The sequence below is a fragment of the Elephantulus edwardii genome, unplaced genomic scaffold (genome assembly GCF_000299155.1).
Source record: "Elephantulus edwardii isolate Elephantulus edwardi_28Jun2011 unplaced genomic scaffold, EleEdw1.0 scaffold00127, whole genome shotgun sequence".
NCBI lineage: Eukaryota > Metazoa > Chordata > Mammalia > Macroscelidea > Macroscelididae > Elephantulus > Elephantulus edwardii.
In genome coordinates, this window is record NW_006399877.1 from 7,450,183 (window position 1) to 7,471,559 (window position 21,377).

The window sequence follows — 21,377 nt, forward strand, 5'->3', positions numbered from 1 at the left end:
GGTAATCGGGATGGGCGTGTCAGAGGCAGTGCGGTTGGCGCAGGATAGAGCAGGGTTTAGGGCTGTTGTGCATAAGGTCGCTATGAGTCGCAAACGACTTGACGGCACATAACAACAAACAACATACAACTTCTAGATCATAGGAGAAAATCTAACCGACCTTGGGTTTCACATGACTGTTTAAATACAGCACCAAAGGATGATCCATGAAAAAAATATTGGTAAAGTTGGTTTTTATTAAAATGAAGTATTTCTGGTCTGCAAAAGACAGTAAAAGCCAGACAGGAAGAGAAAAGTATCTGCAGAAAGCATATATTTGATAAAGAACTTGTATTCAAAACACATAAATTAGGTGAGGGTATGAAGCAAGGGGAACAACTAATTCACTGTCCTCATAATGCTAAGCTGTGCAGTCAGTTGAGAGAACAATTTGACAGTTTCTTACCAAGTTAAGCACAGTCTTGCCATCAACTCAAATCAGAAGCTACCCATCTTTCTCCTTTTCTCTTAGAGTCACTGGTAAATTGTGACTGGCAGAGAGGCACTGACTGACTTTCAATTAGCAGCAAACTCCTACACCAAGACAGTTCCAGAGAATCCATAAATCCTAGGTATTTACACAGAGGGATGAAACATCATATCCATCAAGGACATACAGTGACTCATAACAAGCGTACTTATTATTGCTAAAAAGTAGAGACAGCCAAGAGGTCACATCAATGGATGGGTAATTAGAAAAAGCTAGTTTATCCATATAATGAAGTGTTAGTAACAAAGATATGCCATCAAATGACAAAAACAAGGGGAAATAATAAATGTATATTAAGAAGCAAATGTGAAAAGTTTACACTATAAGACATTCTAGAAAAGGCAAAACTAGGCAAATAAAAAATATTAGCAGTCGTCGGTAAGCATTCCAAAGGCAACACAGAAGACCTATGAAAAATTTTAAGTTCACATTTCAAATATCTGTGGCTTATTGCATGTAAACTGCTGTTGTTTTTGTTATATGCTGTGAAGTCGCCTGTGACTCACAGTAACCTTATGTACAACAGCTCTGAACCCTGCTCTATCCTGAGCCAACCTTACTGTCTCTGACAGACCTACCCCTATTTACCCCAGTCATTGAATCAATCCACCTCATCAAGGGTCTTCCTCATTCGTCATTTTCCTCCACCCTTCCAAGCACGATGTCCTTCTCCAAGGACTTGTTCCTCCTTGCAACATGCCTAAATTATGTCAAAGCCTCAGAATCCTTTCCTCCAAGGAACAGCCTGGTTTCATCCTCTCTAAGATGAATCTGTTTGTTCTCCTGACAGTCCATGGTATATTCTTCTCCAGCATCACAGCTCAAAGGCATCAGTTCTCTTTCTATAATCCCTAGTCACGGTCCAGCTTTCTGACTCATAGCAAGTAATTACGAAGACTATGGCCTGGACCAGGCGTACCTTAGTCTCCAGACTGACATCATTGCTCTTCAGTACTCTGGAGAGGTCCCTAATAGCAGATTTTCCCAATACAATGTCTTCTGATTTCCTGACTGATGGTACCAAGAGTGCTGATTGTATAAATGAAGCAAACTAAAGCTGTTAATCTCCATTTCTTCATCATCTATCATGATGCCGAGAATCTTTGTTTTCTTGATGTTGAGCGTCTATCTACATTGAAGGCTGCAGTCTTTGACCTTCAGCAGCAAGTGCTTCAGGTTCTCTTCTGTTTCAGCAAGTAGGGTGGTGTCATATGTATAATGCAGATTATTGATGAGTCTTCCTCCAATCCTGATGCTACACTTCTCCTCATAGAGTCCAACCTCCTGGATGATATGTCCTGCATATAGATTAAAAGGGTACGGAGATAGGACACATTCCTGGCGTACACCCTTCCCGATTTTGAACCATGCAGTGTTTTTCTGCTCTGTTCTGACAACTGCCTCCTAGTCCAAGTATAGGTTTCATATAAGCACAATCAAGTGTTCTGGGATTCCCATTCTCAGAGTTAATCAGCTTGTTGTGATCCACATGGTCAACTGCCTTTGCATAGTTCATGAAACTTCTTGTTGTTAAGTGCTGTTGAGTCAAACACCACTCACAGCAACCTTATGAAGGAAAAAAAAAAACAAACCCTCAACCCTATTCTACAACTATAGTCATTTCACTAAGTTCAAAGAGTTTCCAGAGACATGTTGTTTAGTAAGTGGATGCCATTCTTGCTTCCAAGCTTGTCTTAATCTGGGAGTTCCACCAAACACTGTCCACGAGGGGTAAAATGTATGGCATTTAACACACCAGTGGCATAGTGTTCAGCATCACAGTAACCCAAAGCTACCTCAGTAAACTGACAAACCAGTGCTGTACCACTTTGAAGAATGTTAGTCCCAAACACAATTAATACCCAACCAAAAAAATCCAACCAAACAGTCCACATCCAACCCTCAATCAACACAAAACACCCCTCCTTCCAGAATACAAACGCTTTATATATCAGCCTCCAAACTGGAGACGTAGGGCCCACCTGACTTTTAAATATCAAGACCCTCCATCAGGTTCTTCTGACTCTAAAGGAAAGGCTTTCTACCCACAGTGAATTGTTAGCTAAATCCAGCAAATCCAATTAGCTCACACACAATGTGAATGAAATAAAAAACAACCAAACCAAACAACTTAAACTTCAATAAAGTTAATTACAGGGAAGGTGACTGCCCATCCTTCTTCTGTGGAGTAGCTAGTGGACTTGAACCACAGTGGCTTCAGGATTACAACATAGCTTCTTGCCACTGAACCACCAGAGCTCCAAGCAGTTAAGAAATAAGATTACCTAAATCACACTATGGTGTTAAATAGCAAAGACAGAACTGCAATCAAGATCTTCAGACTCCTGATTGCTTACGTTTAGTGCAAGCCTCCCAGCTTCAAGGGCAGGCATATTCCTTGGGTGAGAAGATCTTCTGGTCTCCCTTGACAGAACTAGAGGGGATAACTCTTTTCTACCAAGTACAACTGGTACCCACTGCAGCCTATGATGATTTGTTGAAAGATGGAGCCACCGGTTACAAAAGTAAAACACATTTAAAAGAAGGAAATCTCCTTATGTACTGTAATGCTGACTCTGACTCACAGCAACCTCAAACATATGCAAAGTAGTTAAATGCTAAGAAATAACTGAGTGGACATAGTCAATAAAGGCTGCAGGCATGACAGCTGGGCTAGCTGTAAGCCCATTTTCACTAATTTTATGCCAAGCTGGAAACAGAGCACTGATATCAAATGTGTCACTCATAGTCATTATCTATTCCTAATAGATATTTAACTGGGGAAGTTATTAAAATAGTTCTAAAAATAGTCTTTAAAAAGAACTATATCGTGGCAAGGAGCTGCAACAACAATTCCAGAGGCGAACGGTTCAAATCCACCAGATGCTCTGCAGGAAAAGGAGGGACAATCTCCTCCTGTACCAGTCAGATCTGATTTGACGGTACATGCACACAAAAATAATAAAATTTAAAAAATATTTTAAAAAAAAGAAATATATCCACACACAGCTTTTACATGTTCCCCTTTAGGTAGTCGCAGCTGTATACCTACTATCTGCTATCGTTTTATAATAAATATTTCTCTGTGCTTATACATTATTTTACAAAGGGACACAACACCAGCTACAGCCTGCTGCTTTAACAATCTACTACACTAGTGCCCACATTTGTTTATTATTTGTTTTATATCTAATATCTGTGTGCAAAGATACATTTACTTTTCTTGAATTAATTTTTTGGAAAATACTGCAATATGAAATGACTTTATTTCATTTTATGCAAATTATTTGGATTTCCTGGCAGGCTACTTGCTTTGTATTTGTTGTGACCCTGAAGTAGCTTTCACAAACAAGAAAAGCACATTGTTACTGTTGTTGGTGCTGTCGAGTATAACTCATAGCAACCCTATGAACACCATATCTGAACCCTGTTCCATCCTGTACCTTTCACTCTCATCATCTCTGACACACCTGAGCCCACTGCTGCAGTAACTCCATCAATCCTCATTGAGGGGGTCTTCCTGTCTTCTTGTTAACCTACCACCTTTCCAAACATGATGTCCTTCTCCAAGAAATAGCCTCTTCTCAAAACATGTCCAGAGTATTTGAGACGTAGCTTCACTATCCTTGCCTCCAAGAAGCACTTTGGCTGTGCTTTCTCTAAGATTTATCTTATCATTGTTTGTTCTTTTGGCAGTCCATGGGACATTCAATTCTCTTCTCCAACACCACAGCTCAAAGACATCAATTCTCCTGTCATCTTTATTGATTATGCAGCCTGCAGATGCATAGGAAGTGAATAAAAAGACCATGGCCTGAATCAGGCACACCTTAGGCTTCAAACTAACATCAAAAGCATAAAGGGCTGGATATGATAAAAAACAGTGACTTAGAGGAAGGAAAACCCAACTTCTCTACTTACTGAAAACTACACTAACTCTCAACCTGTTAGAAATTTGTACCTAATAGCACTTCGTTATTTATGCTATTTTTTATTTGGCTTGTGGGTAGTTTTAAGAGACAAGCATATTCAAATCCACCAGATGCTCTGCTGGAGAAGAAGCGGCAATCTCTACCTGTGTGAGTAGGATCCGATTCAAGGACATACAACACGTTTAAAAAAAAAAAAGGAATAAATGATTGGGCATTATATGTATGACAATCTATAACAAGGGGTGAATTGCAAGGTGGGCTCGGGAAAGGGAAGTGGCTAAGAACATGTGCAGCAATGAATTAATAAAACAAAAAAGACTATTACAGCACCAAAGAAAGAATTTTATGTATGGAGTCATGAGATCTGGCTTTCAACTCTGCTCTACACATTTGGACTAAACAGAGTAAGTGTTCAATTTACATACACAATATTCACTTCTATATTTAAAACACAAAAGCAAAAAAAATGTTTCTACAATATAATTCTAAAATGTACAATTTATTCTTGGATATATCAGCTACTTACACGGTGAAATAGCAAATAACTTCACTGGTAAACCAAGGAAAATCAGAATGGTAAAATTCTAACATGCCAACCCATCACGCACAAGGAATAAGTAGGTAAACTTCTTCAGGGGTCACTGTTGTTTTTTCATAAAGGAAGGGGTGAAAAAAATTCAGGTACATTTCAGTATTTAAAGAGATATCCTTGATCTTTAGCTATTTAAAGACAACAGCTTAACCCAATGTAACACATTTATTTCTTGCCTGCTGCTAACATGGGTACTGATTGTTGATGCAAGCAAAATCAAGTCACTGACAATACTGATCTTGTCTCCATTTATCATGGTATCTTGCACACTTAGGACATATTATTAAGAAGGGCCGTCCCTGGAGAAGGACGAGAGTCTTAATAAAATACAGAGTAAAGGGGGGAGGGGGGGAGAAAAAGAACTTCAAATGGGGGGGGAGGGGAGAGATCTCCAAATTAAAAAAAGATAAAGACCCTCAGTAAGATAAACTGACACACAGTGGCTAAATGAGCAAAGACTGATGAGTTCCTGTTTCCTTCCAATGTGCACAAGGTCACTATGAATGAGAACCAACTCACAGCACTGGGTTATGCTCCTCCAAAGCACTGCTGACAGGAACAGTTTTGGAACTGGTATCAATTTTTTGGTGAGGACATGTTTGTATATCTATTGAGTGTGCAGCCAGGAGCAAAATTCTTGAGTTATGAGGTATATTCAACTTCACTATGTTCATTTACTACCAAATAATTTATCAAAGAAATAGTACTGCTTCATCATTTGCTTGCTTCTTTTACTCAAATATCTAAAATAATAAAGTATCTATAGCAAAAATTAAGGGTCAAGGTATTAATAACCAAGACAAGACAGACAGAGCCTACCCTCCCTGTTCCCAGTCCAAGGACAGACATGTAAAGAAATGACATGATACACTACAACTGACAAAACACACAAGACGTCTCACCTGAATCTTACCATATCCACCAGAGACAACAATAAATCATCAATCATCTCCAAAGAGGAGGTGAGAAACATCTGGAAGTACCACAAGGATGGGTCTTGACCAAATCAGAAGAGAAGCTAGAGCTTAAACTCTTAATTCAGGCTTTACTGCTACTACATTCACTTTTTAGTGGTTTACTCATAAATTAAGATTCACCAGAAGCAACTAGAATTGTAGCAAAACTGGCAACTAGTGCTGATTAGCGCTAAAAACACAGCAGATATGATACTGTATATTCAAGGACTGGTCCTTCACATCCTCCCACTCACTGCTACATGTGAGGCTCTGGACTGTAGTGACTATGCCGACCATATTTGAGAGTCTTCCTTTTTTCCCTCCAATGACCCTCTACTTTATCAAGAATGTTACCCTTCCCCAGGGACCAATCCACCCTAATAATATGTCTAAAGCATTTGAGACAAAATTCTGTCATTCTTGCTTCTGGCTCTACTTACAGTAACAGATTTGTTCAAAAGCATCAATTCTTGTCTGGTCTGCCTTAAAGTTGAGTAAACAAGTATTTCAGGTGCCTTTTTCTTCAAATCTTAGTTTCATTTATAAACAAGGTATTTTTTTAAAAGTATAGCCAGCAATTTCAGCTTGCTTGGCTCCACAACCAACACTCTTGGCACCCATCAGGAAATGAAAAGATGAAATGCATTAGGGAAATGTGGTGTCAGGAACCTTTCCAAAGTGCTAAAGAGCAAAAATATCAGTCCAGAGACCAAGTGAAACCTGATTCCGAACACAGTCTTTGTAATTAATTACTTGTTATCCATCAGAGAGCTGGACAATGACGAAGGATGGCAGAATCATCATCAATGCCTCTGAATTGTGGACTGCCAAAAGAGCACGCAAGTCTGTCCTGCAGAGGGTGAAACCAGGCTGCTCCTTGAATGCAAGGATTTTGAAGGTCCGTCACATGGCCAGGAGGGATCAGGCTTAGAAGGGTGGAGGGACAGCACAGGAGAGGACAACCCTGGATAACATGTATTGATAGAGTGACCAGGTTAATGAGGACTGGTGTGTCAAAGATAGTGAGACTGGGTCAGGATTCAATGTAAAGGGTCACTATAAGACGCAGGCGATGGCACAAACAACAATTAATTAACAACCAGATGTCTAAACCAAGGGTTCCTAACCTGTAGCCTGTGAACAAAACAAATATACACTTTTTTTACTCTTCAATAAAGTAAATGCATCATTTTATGAGCCAACTCCACTACTTGTATGATAGTCTTTATACTTTTAAATCAACCACAGTAATTTGTATAAAAGCTTTTAAAATATATCTCTAAGATAAATAAAAATATTTCCCCAATGGGAGTAAATACTTAATTGTTCAGCTACAATTCAGGTGTTATGTCTGACCACAAAAGAATCAAAAAGCAGCTTTGGTTTAGCCTGGTCTAACCAAGTGGACTTCCTAAGGAGAAGAGCAGGAAAAGGGCACCTGTGTGCATGTCTGACTCTCAGCCAAAAATAGTGTTTATGGAAAACTTCAGATGGAGCAAAGAGGCACCCGGCCAACAAAATCTACAGCTGTGAGACTTGGAACTTACAAGTGTCCAATCTCTAAAAGCAAAAGTGGAATTATGGGACAGACTTTGAAGCTTGTTTATGTGCAAATTTTTCTAACAAGTAATTTTGGACCCATCTATTCAGCCTCTCATCAACACTGAAAATTCTGTCTAACACATGAGAAAACAATGGAAAGGACTCTCACCATAGGTGTGATGTTTACATCACTTGTTCCCTTCTACAATTAGCTGTAAACAAAGAAATTCAGTGTGCTTACAGTGGAAAAGGTTAACCAGAGATCTAATACAAAGACTTATTCCTTTCCCAGTCTATAGAAGAAGACTCATTTAGCCCAGACAAGTTTGGGGGTTCACCCTAGGGCTACATCCATTGGTCTATACTAACCAGGGACAGACTGTCCAGTAAACAGAATAAAGTAAGCACAGACTTACTTGTGTTTACTTAGTAATCCACAGTGACTAATTTTCACATGGGTTTCATGACAACATCATTTGTGATGGGCCCCATACAACATGGTACCAGCTCAACCTCTGGAGGAGCTAATTAAAGGTCAGCCACATCACAGTATGAGACTGAGCCCCAAGAAAATTCTGGATTCCAAGGCTTACGTGTGCTTTTCTAGATGGAAACTCTGCTGCAAGTGGCCATACTTCACTGCTGGGGAAAAGGTCTTACCCATGTGACTCCCCTGCAAGGGAACCTGAAGGCCTGGGCCTGATGCCTCTGAGACGCTGCCCTCTGTATTTCTTCCAGGATGATTTTAATCTGTGTGCTCTCTCTGTACTAAAGCCATAACTGTGTCTGATACTTTTCTGCATTCAAGAAATCATTCTGGCGAATTATTAAACCTGCTGCTCATCTTAGAACACCCAAACTTGCAGCTGCTGTCGGAAGAGACTGCAGACTTGGAGATTCTCAGAATTCTGCACTAAAGCCTGAGGAGCAGCACAGCTCTTTCTCAGATGAACAGGTCTGACTATTCAGTGCTTTGAATTTGCCTCACGTCCCACCCATCTCAAGGCTAGAGTGGTGAATATGCACCAAGACACACTCATAGCTTGGGCAAGAAAAGCAATATGTGGCCTTGGAGTACAGTCCTGGGAAGAATTTTGCATCTTCTGAAGAAATCAAGTAAGCTATGAAAGAAAGATCAGTAGAGATCTGAACACAGGAGAGCAGGACTGACATGTTCAACAGAAGGAGTACTAAGATCATAGGAAGGATGCTCTACTCCAAAAAGCTTTGATTTTTCAAACATATGGGGGGGATATTTATGGATTATATGGCAGATTAATTCAACCAGAAAGAAAAAGAAATGTTTCCAGGCACGCAAAATTAATCTCAGAAAGAATAATGTACCTGGTCTTGGTATCTTACTTAATTTTGAATTTTAAAAATTATCAATAAATATGTGTCTAGTGCTTTGTGACAAAGGTAACATAATGAGTCATTTCCAAATACCATACTGAGAAAGTCCTAAAAGCAGCAACACAAATGCCGTGCAGACAGAGGAGAGGGCCTAGGAGTTGCCAGGGGGGGAATGCCCTGGCCCATTTGTTCCAGAATCAGTGTGACTACAGTTCACTGGCTTTAACAGAAAAGGACGGTACTACTTGGCTTTCATCAGACTACTGTGATGGGAGCCGAGCGCTTCACTCCAGAGAAGGCCCTGTACGTTCAGTGTCAACTTGCAATGATACTCACTAAGGCCAAGACAGACATCTAGACAGTGACACACTGCTTCACCCAAGACGCATTCTTCCGCTGCTCAGGATGGATCATTCTGTCATGTCATTTGTACCTTGACACTGGGTCAAGGATGAAAAGGGGCTTTCTGAGTTTAGTAAAATCCTTCGTTGTCATACTTGCCTTAATGTCCATGCAAGACATATGGCTATGTTCCACTACTTTGCTCTGGTTCTTCACTTCTTAATCAGTTGGCTGAGAATTCATCTAAAATATAACCTTCACCAGTCTGTGCAAGAAGTAAGCATCACATCACGAATCCCTCCCCTTATGCATTTACCTTTCTTGATTTTGAAGGTCAAAGTTTTCAGTCTTATGTCTCAACTTGTATTGAAATGTTTGGCACTGATGAAACAAAGAAGGAATTAATATATTTTTAAACAAGTGAGGGAATCTGCAAAGACGGATTTCATGTTCTAAGTAGCATTATATTGGTCTACATTAATAATTTTCCCAGCAGGCCTTCCAAGATTTTCCTTAGAACAAGCAGAGTCTTTGTTTCTCAGATCCTCTTACATGTGACATTTGATCAAAGTTTAAATCAGCAGCTAACGAAGGAGGAGGGAAGTACTGCTCAGTAAGGCATTATACAAAGCCATCCACTGCTCACTTCCAGGTTGCCTCCCATAGGATCACAAGCATTTTCCTGCTAAATGCCAGCTGGCCACTGAGCTAAGTTTTCTGTAACCAAGACAATTTTTATCCTCTTCGTCCTACTTCCCTCCAGGGAAGCATTCCCTAGTAACTGCCAAAAGCCAAGAAACATCCTGAGTTATCTTAGACAGGTCTATCTTGAAAAGAGAAGTACAAGCCATCAAATCACTAAGCTTATTCCTATACTTGAGGGTCTCTGTATAGTGTCTTTAAAAAAAAAAGTCTCCCTATTTGCAAAACAACAACAATGAAAGTAAAAGTAAAGATGCAATTTTTCAAGTAACTAAATATTACTAGTTCTGGAATTAATGCTAACCATGCTCACAAGATGAGAATGAAAAACATACCAGAAAAATTAACTCATTAATTCACGCTTCAAAGTCTTCATTCAAATAAATACTCCCCAAAGAAATGATGGGGAGAGGGTAGGAGAGATTAGTAGGAATATCTCACACTTCAACACGCTATATAAGGAAAGATGGCTGAAAGGAAATCTTGTAGGGAATTTTATCCCTTTGAACTTTCAAATAAACTCTTAAGGAAGATTATGCAAACTTACTAAAGACCGGTCCTGATTAGAGGGAAAAATGCACCCCTTCACTCCAGTCAGCTCTGGAGGCTTTCTCTAGAGTTGTTAAGGTTTGTGTTGGGTAAAGAAAGACCTCCTAACAAACCAGCATTCTTTTCCACATGATCAGAGCTAATTGGCCCCCCTGCAGACCAAGTGACCAATCACATCAGCTTCAGCAGAAACCAGCCCCCACTACATTATAAACAAGAGGAATGTGAACTGTAAACCCAGTCCAAGAAGAGAACCTACAAACTAGGTTTGTAGATTAGAACTACCTGGTCAGAAAGACAGATTGCTCCAGTTTCCTCAAGACTTGCCTTTGCATAGAGGCTCACTCAACAAAAGATCTGGTAAGTACATGAAAGAATTCTTATTTCTCACCTTAAAAGGAACAAGGAAAGAAATGGACTAGCAAGTAAAAATAGAGCTAGTTATTTCCAATAGGCTTTAAAAAGTATCTGTAAGTATATTATTCATTTTCTTAAATTTGAGAAATGCAGTAAGAATAGCCCTTCAGAAAAAAGATTACTAGAAATTGTCTTCTGGACTATTTGATTAAATGTATAGTAATCTTTCATTATGTAGCAGTAAGTAGAAGAGAAAAAAGGACCCTAGAAAACTTTAGAGGCCTTAAAAAACAAAGGCAGCTTTGAAAATACAAAAGAAACTGCAAATGAGTGTATAGAAACAAATTTCAAAAGAATAAGGTATTTTGCTTTTTTTAATCAATGAATGCATAAGTTTTAACTTTTAATTTCTTTTAAGAAAGGTATTATTACTGATATTAGTAGCTGCTTCTACAAATAAAAAGTTAAACTGTAAAAAACTGCACTTACATAATAGAGAAAATTCAGACTGCTCTAATTATGTAGGGCATCAGAGAGGATTTACAAACTTTCAAAATAGGTTTTAAGTATTAAAACCAGCTATGGATAAATGCATGTTAATACTGTATTTACATAGTATTTGTACTGATAGCCTATATTTTAACTAATTAGCAGATACTGTATTGTTACGTTATAACACATCAAAAAAACAATTTTAAATGTTACCTTCTAAAGAATCCATTTCTCTGATGTCCAATCAAACAGTTAAACTACCCCTTTTATCAAACACTTTTTTCTTCACCAAAAGGCTTGTAAGTGGGCAAATATTTTAAAGCTCAAATACATAGATACAAGAAACTGAGCCAAGTTTCTATTCTATTTTCCATTAGGATCAGCTAATAAAAATTCTATCAGTATAAACTAGGCAAATGATACAATCAAAAAGCCCCATGCCTATGGAAGATGATAGTTACCTAAAAATAGAGTAATACATAAACCATGTCTGTCCATGATACCCTTTTAAACTTAATGAGAATGTATCTACAGCTATCAAGTAAGCAATCATATACATTTTAAAACCCCTTCCAGATATATGTTAATAAATAAAAAGGGAAGGGGCAATCACAGGAACACCATATCATTGGAGGAAACTGGATGTAAGTCTGCAAATTTGTGGAACTGCAGATCACCAATATTTAGTTCCTTTTTTTTTACAAAAATAAAAACAAAATGTAAGGAAGCTTGGCCAAGGAGTACTGGGTTATTAACCTAAACTGACACAGCTACAAAACCACAGAACCAGACCTGGATGACTGAATTCCCCATCTAGTGTTCTTTATTAAAACCACACAGACGACATGAGTCCAAAGAATGGAGTTATTCAGGATAATCCCTTAAGTGGGGATCAAAATCTTACTTCCCTCAATTACTTCCCAACACAATCTACACAAGAGCAAGCTAAGTCTTATATATTAAAAAAAAAAAGATACTGCTTCATTGTTTTGATATTAGCTTTTCATCTTCCCTGTTTACAGGTTTTTCTTTTTAATTTACTTTCAAGTAAGTGTGCAAGTGTAAAGAGCCTAGCATAAGAGTGCTATGAAAGCTTTAGTTAAAAAGTAACACGTCTGAAGAAATTCAAATGTGAAGAATTAATTTTATTAGCTATACAGGATAGAGCAGAATTTAAGGCTGTTGTTATACACAGGGTCACTATGAGTCACAGGCAACTCAATGGCACATAACAACAGGATACACAGAAAAGCTTTCTCTCCAGGTGATGAATTTTAGACATTTTGACAAAGTAGATTAAAAACTAAAACAAATCATGTAGCTCCCCACCACATCCCACTGTGAAATAGCAAGGACTGACTGAAACAGTGGTGTCCGGAGCACAGGTATGTCCAAGATGTGCATTTTCACACAGCCAGGAAGGGTAAGGCACGTGTTCACACATCTTTGGGAAAGAGAGTCAGTTCTCTCTTCATGAGTACATCTTCTTCCTCCCTCTTCAAGTGTGAATGACATTTATATAATAACAATATTGTATTTTTTTCAAATGGCAAAATACAAAGTTGGCAATACTGTGTTAGAACACCCCACTCTACATTTTATTCTTTTCTACTGACCCACAGACTCCAAAATACTAAACCATGTAATAATGCTGTGGTATTTCTACCAAATCTTGGAAAGTCTTCCTTAACTGAAAATATACTTCTAGCTAAAAATCATAGCTCTGAATCTAATAAGCATAAAGAAAGACCAAATATCCTGTACTGGCTCTTAAACAAAACTGGTCAAATGGAACTGCTTTTCACAAAGGCTAACAAAGGATCAAAAGGCATTTTTAAGGCAATACAAGACGTCTCTGAACTTAGAATGTATGGGATTCATGTTGTTGTTGCTGTTGATTGCCGCTGAGTCAAGCACGACTCATAGCAACCTTGTGAACAAAAGGTCTGAAGCTTTTCTATAACTATTGTCATTTATCAAAGTTCACACAGCTTCCAGAGGCATGTTGTTTAGGAAGCAGATGTCACTCCTGCATACACACCAATTATTACCATTGAGGTATCAGTTTCATCATGCGTAAAATGGGAATAAAAATTATACTTACCACTGTGAAAGTTAAAGAAGTATTATTATAACAATAAAATAACACTTCCAGAGCACTAGCTCTATGCCAAGCCTATGAGTTTCAGGGAGTTAATTCACTGAAGTGCTTACCATGATTCCTGACAGACAATAAACAGCCAATGACGGTAACAGTATTCACTGTTACTGTCGTAAGACTTGTGCTGCCAAGTCTAGGACAGATAATTAAGTCCATAGTAGGGGATCAAGGAGAGAATCTACTAAAACTTTTGGCTGTCAAAAGATCTTCTTGTGGATGTATTACCAATCATCTTGGAAAAGATTTTTATTTCACCAAAACTCTGGAGAGACAACTTCTCGTGGTTTGAAAACATAAACTGGCTTTAGAGCTCATCAATCTGGGTAACAATCCAAATTCTGCTTCTGTTCTGAACAAGTTTCTAACTCTATCTCTCTGAGAAACTTCATCTGAAAAACAGGAATAATGTCTAATTCCTAAGGATTAGAAACTGTGCTCAGAAAGAGTAACATAGTACTTGGGAGACAACATCTTTATTATTTCTGACAGACGGACAGCAGGTCTCCTAAACGATTTCAATAATCTCAAGAATTCAGGGTCATTCTGTATTTTGTAAAAACAAACAAATAACAACAGATACTCAACAAAATCATGACTGTGATAACTCATGATTAAGTATAAAGCATTAATGAAATAAAGTTATTAAATTCTGTAATATAAAACTGAAATGGTTACGTTAAAAAGTCAAGGAATTGGCCAGTGAACCTAAAAGAATTTTAAGTCTTCCTAATATCTCATCAATGACCAAAAACAGAATACAGAGAATGTCTCAAAGACTACTTCTAAATATTAAAACAGCCTTTGGACAAAAGGGAAAGTCTTAGGGAAAGTCTTAAATAACCCATTGGCTAACGTCTAACTCCAACAGCAAAGAAGGTGGCCCCAACGCCTACACACAGGAGGACCAGCAAACTCCAGGGCAACAGCCCAGCTCCACCTCATCAGCATCCTTCAAAGATGAAGAGGGAATATACAGCATCTTCATGGACATGTAACTGCGAAGGAAGCAGCAAGGAAAAGATTCAAATATAAACTATGATGGGATTACAGCAAAGAGAACAGCAAACCTCTATTTCCCATGTTCTGTTCGTTAAAGTTTCTGCAGAGGAAACGTCTGTCATTCTTTCCATTATTCATTTGGGTAATATATCACTCAAATTTAGCTCTGTGAGATGAGGTCACACAACTCCATGACAGGGCGATCAATAATCAATAGAATTCAAAATAAGTAATGTGACTGACCACTGATGTTGAGATATAACTGCTGTTTCTATATTGATCTAAAGAGCTAGCAGTGAAATTTGTGCTTTATGTAACATAATGTTAATATGCTGCAGTAATTTAAATATGGACTATTACTATTATTATTATTGTTGTTGTTACCTGCTGTCAAGTCATTTGCAACTCAGTAACCCTATGTACAACAACTCTGAATCTTGCTCTATTCTGAGCCAATTTCATTGTCTTCGACACACCTACCCCCTCACTACCCCCGTTACTGTATCAATCCATCTCATCCAGGGTCTTTCTCTCTTGTGTTCTCCCTCCACCTTTCCAAACATGATGGACCTCCCCAAGGACTGGTCCCTCCTGGCACATGCCCAAAGTATGTCAGACAAAGCTTCAAAATTCTTGCCTCTAAGGAGCAGACTGATTTCACCCTCTCCCAACATGGATTTATTTGTTCTCTTAGCAGTCCATGGTATATTCAGCACTCTTCTCCAGAACCACAACTCAAAGGCATCAATTCTTCTATCATCCTTAGTCACTGTCTAGCTTTCTGACACAAAGCAAGTAATTATGAAGACCATGGCCTGAATCAAAAGCACCTTAGTCTCTAGACTGACATCACTGATTTTCAGTACTCTGGAGAGGTCCCTGACAGCAGATTTGCCCAATGAAATTAGTCTTTTGATTTCCTGGCTGCTGGTACCAAGTGTTAATTGTGAAGCCAAGTAAGCTGAAGCTGTTAACAATCTCAATCACTTCACCATCTATATGATGCTGCCAATTTGCCCAATGGTAAGAGTCTTTGTTTTCCTGATGTTGAACTTCAATCCGTATTAAAGGCTGTAGTCCTTGACCTTCTGCAGCAAATGTCTCAGGTCCTCCTCCGTTTATACAAGCAAGGTTGTGTCATCAGCATAACGCATGTTGATGAGTCTTCCGCCAATCCGGATATTACATTCCTGGAGCCCAGCCTCTCAGATGATCTGTTCCGCATATAGATTAGAAAGGTATGGATATAGGATGCATCCCTGGCGTACATCTTTCTTACTGGAGGCCTATTATTTACTGTAATCTATGGTATCTAAAGAGAACTCCAGTGGTTTAGTGGTAAGGAGATGCACTGGCATCCCAAAGGAACATGGTTCAAAATCCACCAACCAGCTGCTCTACAGGAGAAAGTTGGGCAATTTCCTCCAGTGCTATTTACAACCTTTGAAAATCCACTGAGATCAGCTTAAGTGGGTTTTAACTTGGCAGTACGTAAGACCCAGAAGGTATCTAAAATCTGTGCATGTCAGAACAATGGCCGCCAAAGTCTGTACAATGCTGCTTTACAAAGGTTAATAAATAATGCCTTTTATACTAAACATGTACTAATTATACTTTCATATAATTGTGGCTGTTGTTGTTGTTGTGTACCACAGAGTCAGAACCAACCCATAGCTGACCCTCCGGTGGAGGTTTCAGAGGCAATTATTTCATGGGAGGAGATTGCCTATCTGTCTCCCTAGAAGCAGCTGGTGGCTTCAAACAACGTGCTTTTGGGATTGAAGTGCAGCTTCTTGCCATTAGGCCACCAGGGCTCCCTACTCTTTAATATTAAGAGGTGGTTTTTTAAAAAACAAACAAACAAACAAACAAACAAAAAAACCACTTTGCATTTTAAAGAAAGAAAACCACAACCAAACACTTTTATCATAACCAGATTAAAAGGAAAGTGCCTAGTAGATTTCTATTCACCACAAAGACATATAATCTGAAGAAAACTATGTCTAGCCAAAAACTAATTAATCCTCTTTTTAAAACTGCCGTTTGATGACTTCGTAATTATTTCAGGTCATTAAACTGTAAGTTTTTTCCTTCTGCTTTACTTACTTTCAAAGTTAAAATTATGTAGAAATGTCTACCTAAAATTTCTTATTTTGCCATTATTTTGAATTAAGTAATTCTCTCTATAACCAAATCAGAACCTAGAATATTCAACAAGGCAGCAATATCTATCAGCCAGAAAAGGGAAGATTCTGTACAAATGGTCCCAAGTGAAAAAAAAAAAACCCCAAACTGAAACCATAAAACTTTTTGGTATACTCTCAACACATTAATAAAAAAGTGTACCTTAAAACCACAGATCTCTAAAAGCTTAAGACAAATCAAAGTCTGGTCCTAATAATGCCAGGTATGGTTTTAAAGAATTTGCAGATGGTTTTACACAAAGCTTCCAAATGATTTCTACTTACTATTAAGAAGAATCCTTATATACTTAATGTTCTCCTTTTTAGTCACAAATTATCCAGGTAGTCTGCTTCTTTACATGAAGTATCTGGTCAAATAAGGTGATTGCTGGGACTTGTGCAAGGAAGACACAGTGGCATCAAAAGGGCATGAACCTTACCACCAGTCTCAAGAATGTTATGTTTGGAAAATGTTAGAATGACACACTGTATTTTAACAATCATTCAAGGAAACAGTAAGACAGATTCCCTTAGGCAGAGAGGATGAGTTATCAAATTAATGGCATGATCAACAAATAATCCTCTTGTGTACAAAGAAAGAGAGCAAGCTGTCAGACTGGGCAAGTCTTGCCAAGTTACAGTCAGAGACGTATTCCAATTAAATAAATCAGGACAGGAATGAGGTCTCAGAATGTAGCAGCAGTAACTGTGAAACTATTAAGGGCTGACTAATTTACTCTCAATTGCAGAGCATTCCAGTCTAAGATGGATGGCAGTAATTGCAAAGTTATTGCTCCTCTCCTAACTCAGAGATACAGGAGAATGGTCACCAAGGATGGCCACAGCACCCTTCAAATGGATGGTGCTCAAAGAAGCCTGGCCTATCTTCGAGACGCCTGGGGAATTCTCATGGACATGCGCTGGCGGTGGATGATGCTGGTCTTTTCTGCTTCTTTTGTTGTCCACTGGCTTGTCTTTGCAGTGCTCTGGTATGTTCTAGCGGAGATGAATGGTGATCTGGAACTAGACCATGATGCCCCACCTGATAATCACACCATCTGTGTCAAGTACATCACCAGTTTCACTGCGGCTTTCTCCTTCTCCTTGGAAACACAACTCACAATTGGTTATGGTACCATGTTCCCCAGTGGTGACTGTCCAAGTGCAATCGCCTTACTTGCCATACAAATGCTCCTAGGCCTCATGCTAGAGGCATTTATCACAGGTAAATGTCTTTGTTCTTTAAAACAAAATGAACGACAAAAAAATCCCCACCAATGTTTGGGAAAGGGCATAGTCAATTGGAAGCAATTCTGTTACAGAATAATTTGCTTTTATTAGGGGTAATTCCTGAGACATAACAAGGCCAAAGAGTAGAAGCAATTATAATGAACAAACTATACTTAAGTTTTACCCACTAGAACTCAAAGACAAAAGGGACACTTATGATACTTACAGTTAACATCTCATGCCAAAAAAATAGTAAGAGGTCTAAAAGGAGTTTCTCAGAGAAGTACTTTGTTAAATAAGTGAATAAATACATTTAATGCCTATTTTGACAGTCATTTTACCAAACAAGGACCCCTCCCCCCTTTCACTGGCTAGCACTTTCTCCTCTGGGTTTACTCCTTCAACATTTGCTCAGGACCCCTGAGCCCAGGGAATCACAGTCAGCAGCATATACTGCAGAACAAAATTATTTGTAACAAGGAAAAATAATGGGCATTGAGCACGGTGGGGACTGAGAATGATGCAGGAGGTAGGGCAAGGTTTAGATCGGCTGTTCCCAGCTGTCACGATTACAAGATTTTGCTGGTATCACCTCCTTCCACTAACAAAGTAGATATGATGTCATTTTTCTTAACTGACACAATAAAAACAACACAGAAAGAAAGTCAAGTTTTGGCGCACTCTGATAATAATCTGAGAAGGCAAATAGGGTCCTAGGATGGGTGCTTGAGGATCAGGTTCTAGAGTGCTATTATAGGTTCTGTCATCTCTAAGAATCACTCAGAGTAAGAACCAGGTTAGTCTATGGGCAAAATTAAGTGAATCTGTAGATTTAGGTGGGAAAATGGAAATAATCTTTTTACTCACCTAAACCTGAAATTTGTCATTTTGATTATAAATATTTGCAACAAAAACAGCAGCATCAGCAGTATCCATAACTTTGCTGCAAATGAAAATTCTGCATATTTTCATATCCTACTATATAATATTTCAAAGTCACAGTATTAGACCTGCCACAGATTGTTATATAAAGTACTAGTAACTACAGAGCACTTGTATTGTTTCAAATGTTCAACTACATTTCAACATATTTGGGTTTCCTGTGAATATGATGGATTATCTTCCTAGAGCTTTAAAACATACTGAGTAGAAGTTCACTCAGTGAGAACAGGTCCCACTGGCTACAAAGACTGTTAACAGTATCTGTGGCACAAAAAGAAATGAAACTCTATTATCTATAATTTGAGGTAAGAGGAAGCCACATTTAAACAGTACAGTGAAGTCACTGCATGTAGCTAAGGAGCTTCCAAAACAAGATTAAAATACTTTGCATTGCACCGCACATTCTAGTAGCTTCCTCCTCTCCCAAAACATCCTGTTCTATCTCTACTCCTTTAACTTGAAGTCATCTGGTTATAACCAATTTATATTTCTTTTCCATTACACTTTTTTTTAGCAGATACAGAAATATAGGAAATGGCTTTTCCTTTGACTGTAAGAAACTAGAGGATAGTTTTACATTTCCATGTAACAAGAAAAATTCTCCTTATCCACTCTGAAATCATGCTTTTACCATAAGAATGTATGTATACTTGGAAAATTTCCGGTATATGACAACCTCAATTAATAAAATATGTGCTCAATTTCTGACTCATATGTAAGTCATGATAAGAAATGTTTAACTATTTGAGATACCCTTTCTTATTCAGGAAAGGTACTGATATTTATAGTCAACGTTCTAAAAAAATTCAATGGTTTCTAATTTAGGTGCCTTTGTGGCGAAGATTGCCCGGCCAAAAAATCGAGCTTTCTCAATTCGCTTTACTGACTTAGCTGTAGTAACTTACATAGATGGCAAACCCAACCTTATTTTCCAAGTGGCCAATATTCGACCTAGCCCGCTTACCAGCGTTCGGGTCTCAGCTGTCCTCTATCAGGAACGAGACAATGGCGAACTCTCCCAGACCAGTGTGGACTTCCACCTTGATGGCATCAGCTCCGAGGAATGTCCATTCTTCCTCTTTCCACTAACCTACCATCACTCCATCACACCATCGAGTCCTCTGGCTTCTATAGTCCAGCACGAAAATCCTCCCCACTTTGAACTAGTCGTGTTCCTTTCAGCAATGCAGGAAGGAACTGGAGAAATATGCCAAAGGAGGACATCCTACCTACCCTCTGAGATCCTCCTACACCACTGCTTTGCCTCTCTGTTGGCCCGAGGTCCTAAAGGTGAATATCAAATCAAGATGGAGAATTTTGACAAGACCATCCCTCAACTTCCAACTCCTGTGGACTCTAAGAGCCCACACAGGACTGATTTGGACATCCACATCAATGGACAGAGCATTGACAATTTTCAGATCTCTGAAACAGGACTAACAGAGTAAGACTTAACCAAGGCACCCTTCTTTTTTAATGTATGAAATACACTCCATTAGTTATACAACTACCATCCTTCCATCATATCTCATGCTATCTCTCCCTCCCCCTACCCCAAGCCAAGTCTGATTTCATCTCTCTCTCTCTCTGATTACATCCTGGAAATCATACCTATGCCCACAAAAGATGGCTACCCTATCCCATTATATTCATTCTGGAAAGTTAAGACTCTACTTAAACAAAGACTTTCTGTGGTTAAATTAAATTCAACAGATGGATGTGTTGCTGATTAATTTATCTAAAAATGGTACAATATAAGTTACAAGGTTAAATTAAATGAACAGAGAAGTTTAACACAGCTGAAGTCTAAGAAAATGTTGTTGTTGTTGTTGTTGTTGTTGTTATGTGCCGTAGAGTCGTTTGCGACTCATAGCGACCCTATGGAAAACGACTAGGACAGCAAATCAGCAGAGAACTGCCAGAAGTCCAGGCTGGGTTTAGAAGGGGTCGTGGTACTAGGGATATTGTAGATGATGTTAGATGGATCTTAGCTGGAAGCAGGGAATACCAGAGGAACGTTCTAACTGTGTTTCATTGATTATGCAAAGGCATTTGACTGTGTGGATCATAACAAACTGTGACTGACTCTGAGAAGAATGGGAATCCCAGAACATTTAATTATGCTAATGCAAAAGAAAAAGTATAGATTTACATCTATTTCTGTGAAGTGAGACAATGGGGTAGCCACAAATTAGTTCCCTGGGTAGAATTATAATTTCACAGTATATAGTAAGTTTCCTTTAAAAGCTTACCTTTTTCAAGGTAAAAAGATAATTTTTTAGTCATTTATACTATAAGAGTAATATAAAAGAACAAAAATCACAGGAAAAAAATGGTAAATTATATGCAACCCTATGATCCTTGAGAATCACACACATAAACACACACATGGTAAAAAGTAATGAAGACAGGTAAGTGCTGGCAGCAGCACCAGAACCTGCAAGGAAGTACTTTGTGTTTCAGAGCTAAGTACAATCAATCATTCCTTCCCTCCCCATGATCTAGTCATGGTATAT

At 38.5% G+C, this 21,377-nt stretch overlaps 2 protein-coding genes across 4 annotated transcripts in view; one reads left to right on the forward strand and one right to left on the reverse strand.

Moving 5' to 3' along the window:
• GIGYF2 (GRB10 interacting GYF protein 2) overlaps positions 1–21,377 on the reverse strand; it is a 108,044-nt gene that overhangs the window by 67,055 nt on the left and 19,612 nt on the right. The gene's annotated exons all lie outside the window — the stretch shown is intronic.
• Positions 10,737–20,372, forward strand: KCNJ13 (potassium inwardly-rectifying channel, subfamily J, member 13). Of its 3 annotated transcripts, XM_006893465.1 has the most exons (3): positions 10,737–10,857; positions 17,439–17,914; positions 19,687–20,372. In XM_006893465.1, the coding sequence occupies exons 2-3, from the start codon at positions 17,455–17,457 to the stop codon at positions 20,307–20,309; spliced, it is 1,083 nt and encodes a 360-aa protein (XP_006893527.1). In that variant the 5' UTR covers positions 10,737–10,857; positions 17,439–17,454; the 3' UTR covers positions 20,310–20,372. The 3 variants fall into 3 exon arrangements, with proteins under 3 accessions (XP_006893527.1, XP_006893528.1, XP_006893529.1); XM_006893466.1 differs by lacking the exon at positions 10,737–10,857 and having other exon boundaries at positions 17,413–17,914; positions 19,687–20,371; XM_006893467.1 differs by lacking the exon at positions 10,737–10,857 and having other exon boundaries at positions 17,444–17,678.

Coding starts and splice junctions, on each gene's coding strand:
- KCNJ13 (XM_006893465.1), top strand. CDS start 17,455: ATGGATGGCAGTAATTGCAAAGTTATTGCTCCTCTCCTAACTCAGAGA. Junction 17,915..19,686: donor GCTAGAGGCATTTATCACAG/GTAAATGTCTTT, acceptor TTTCTAATTTAG/GTGCCTTTGTGGCGAAGATT.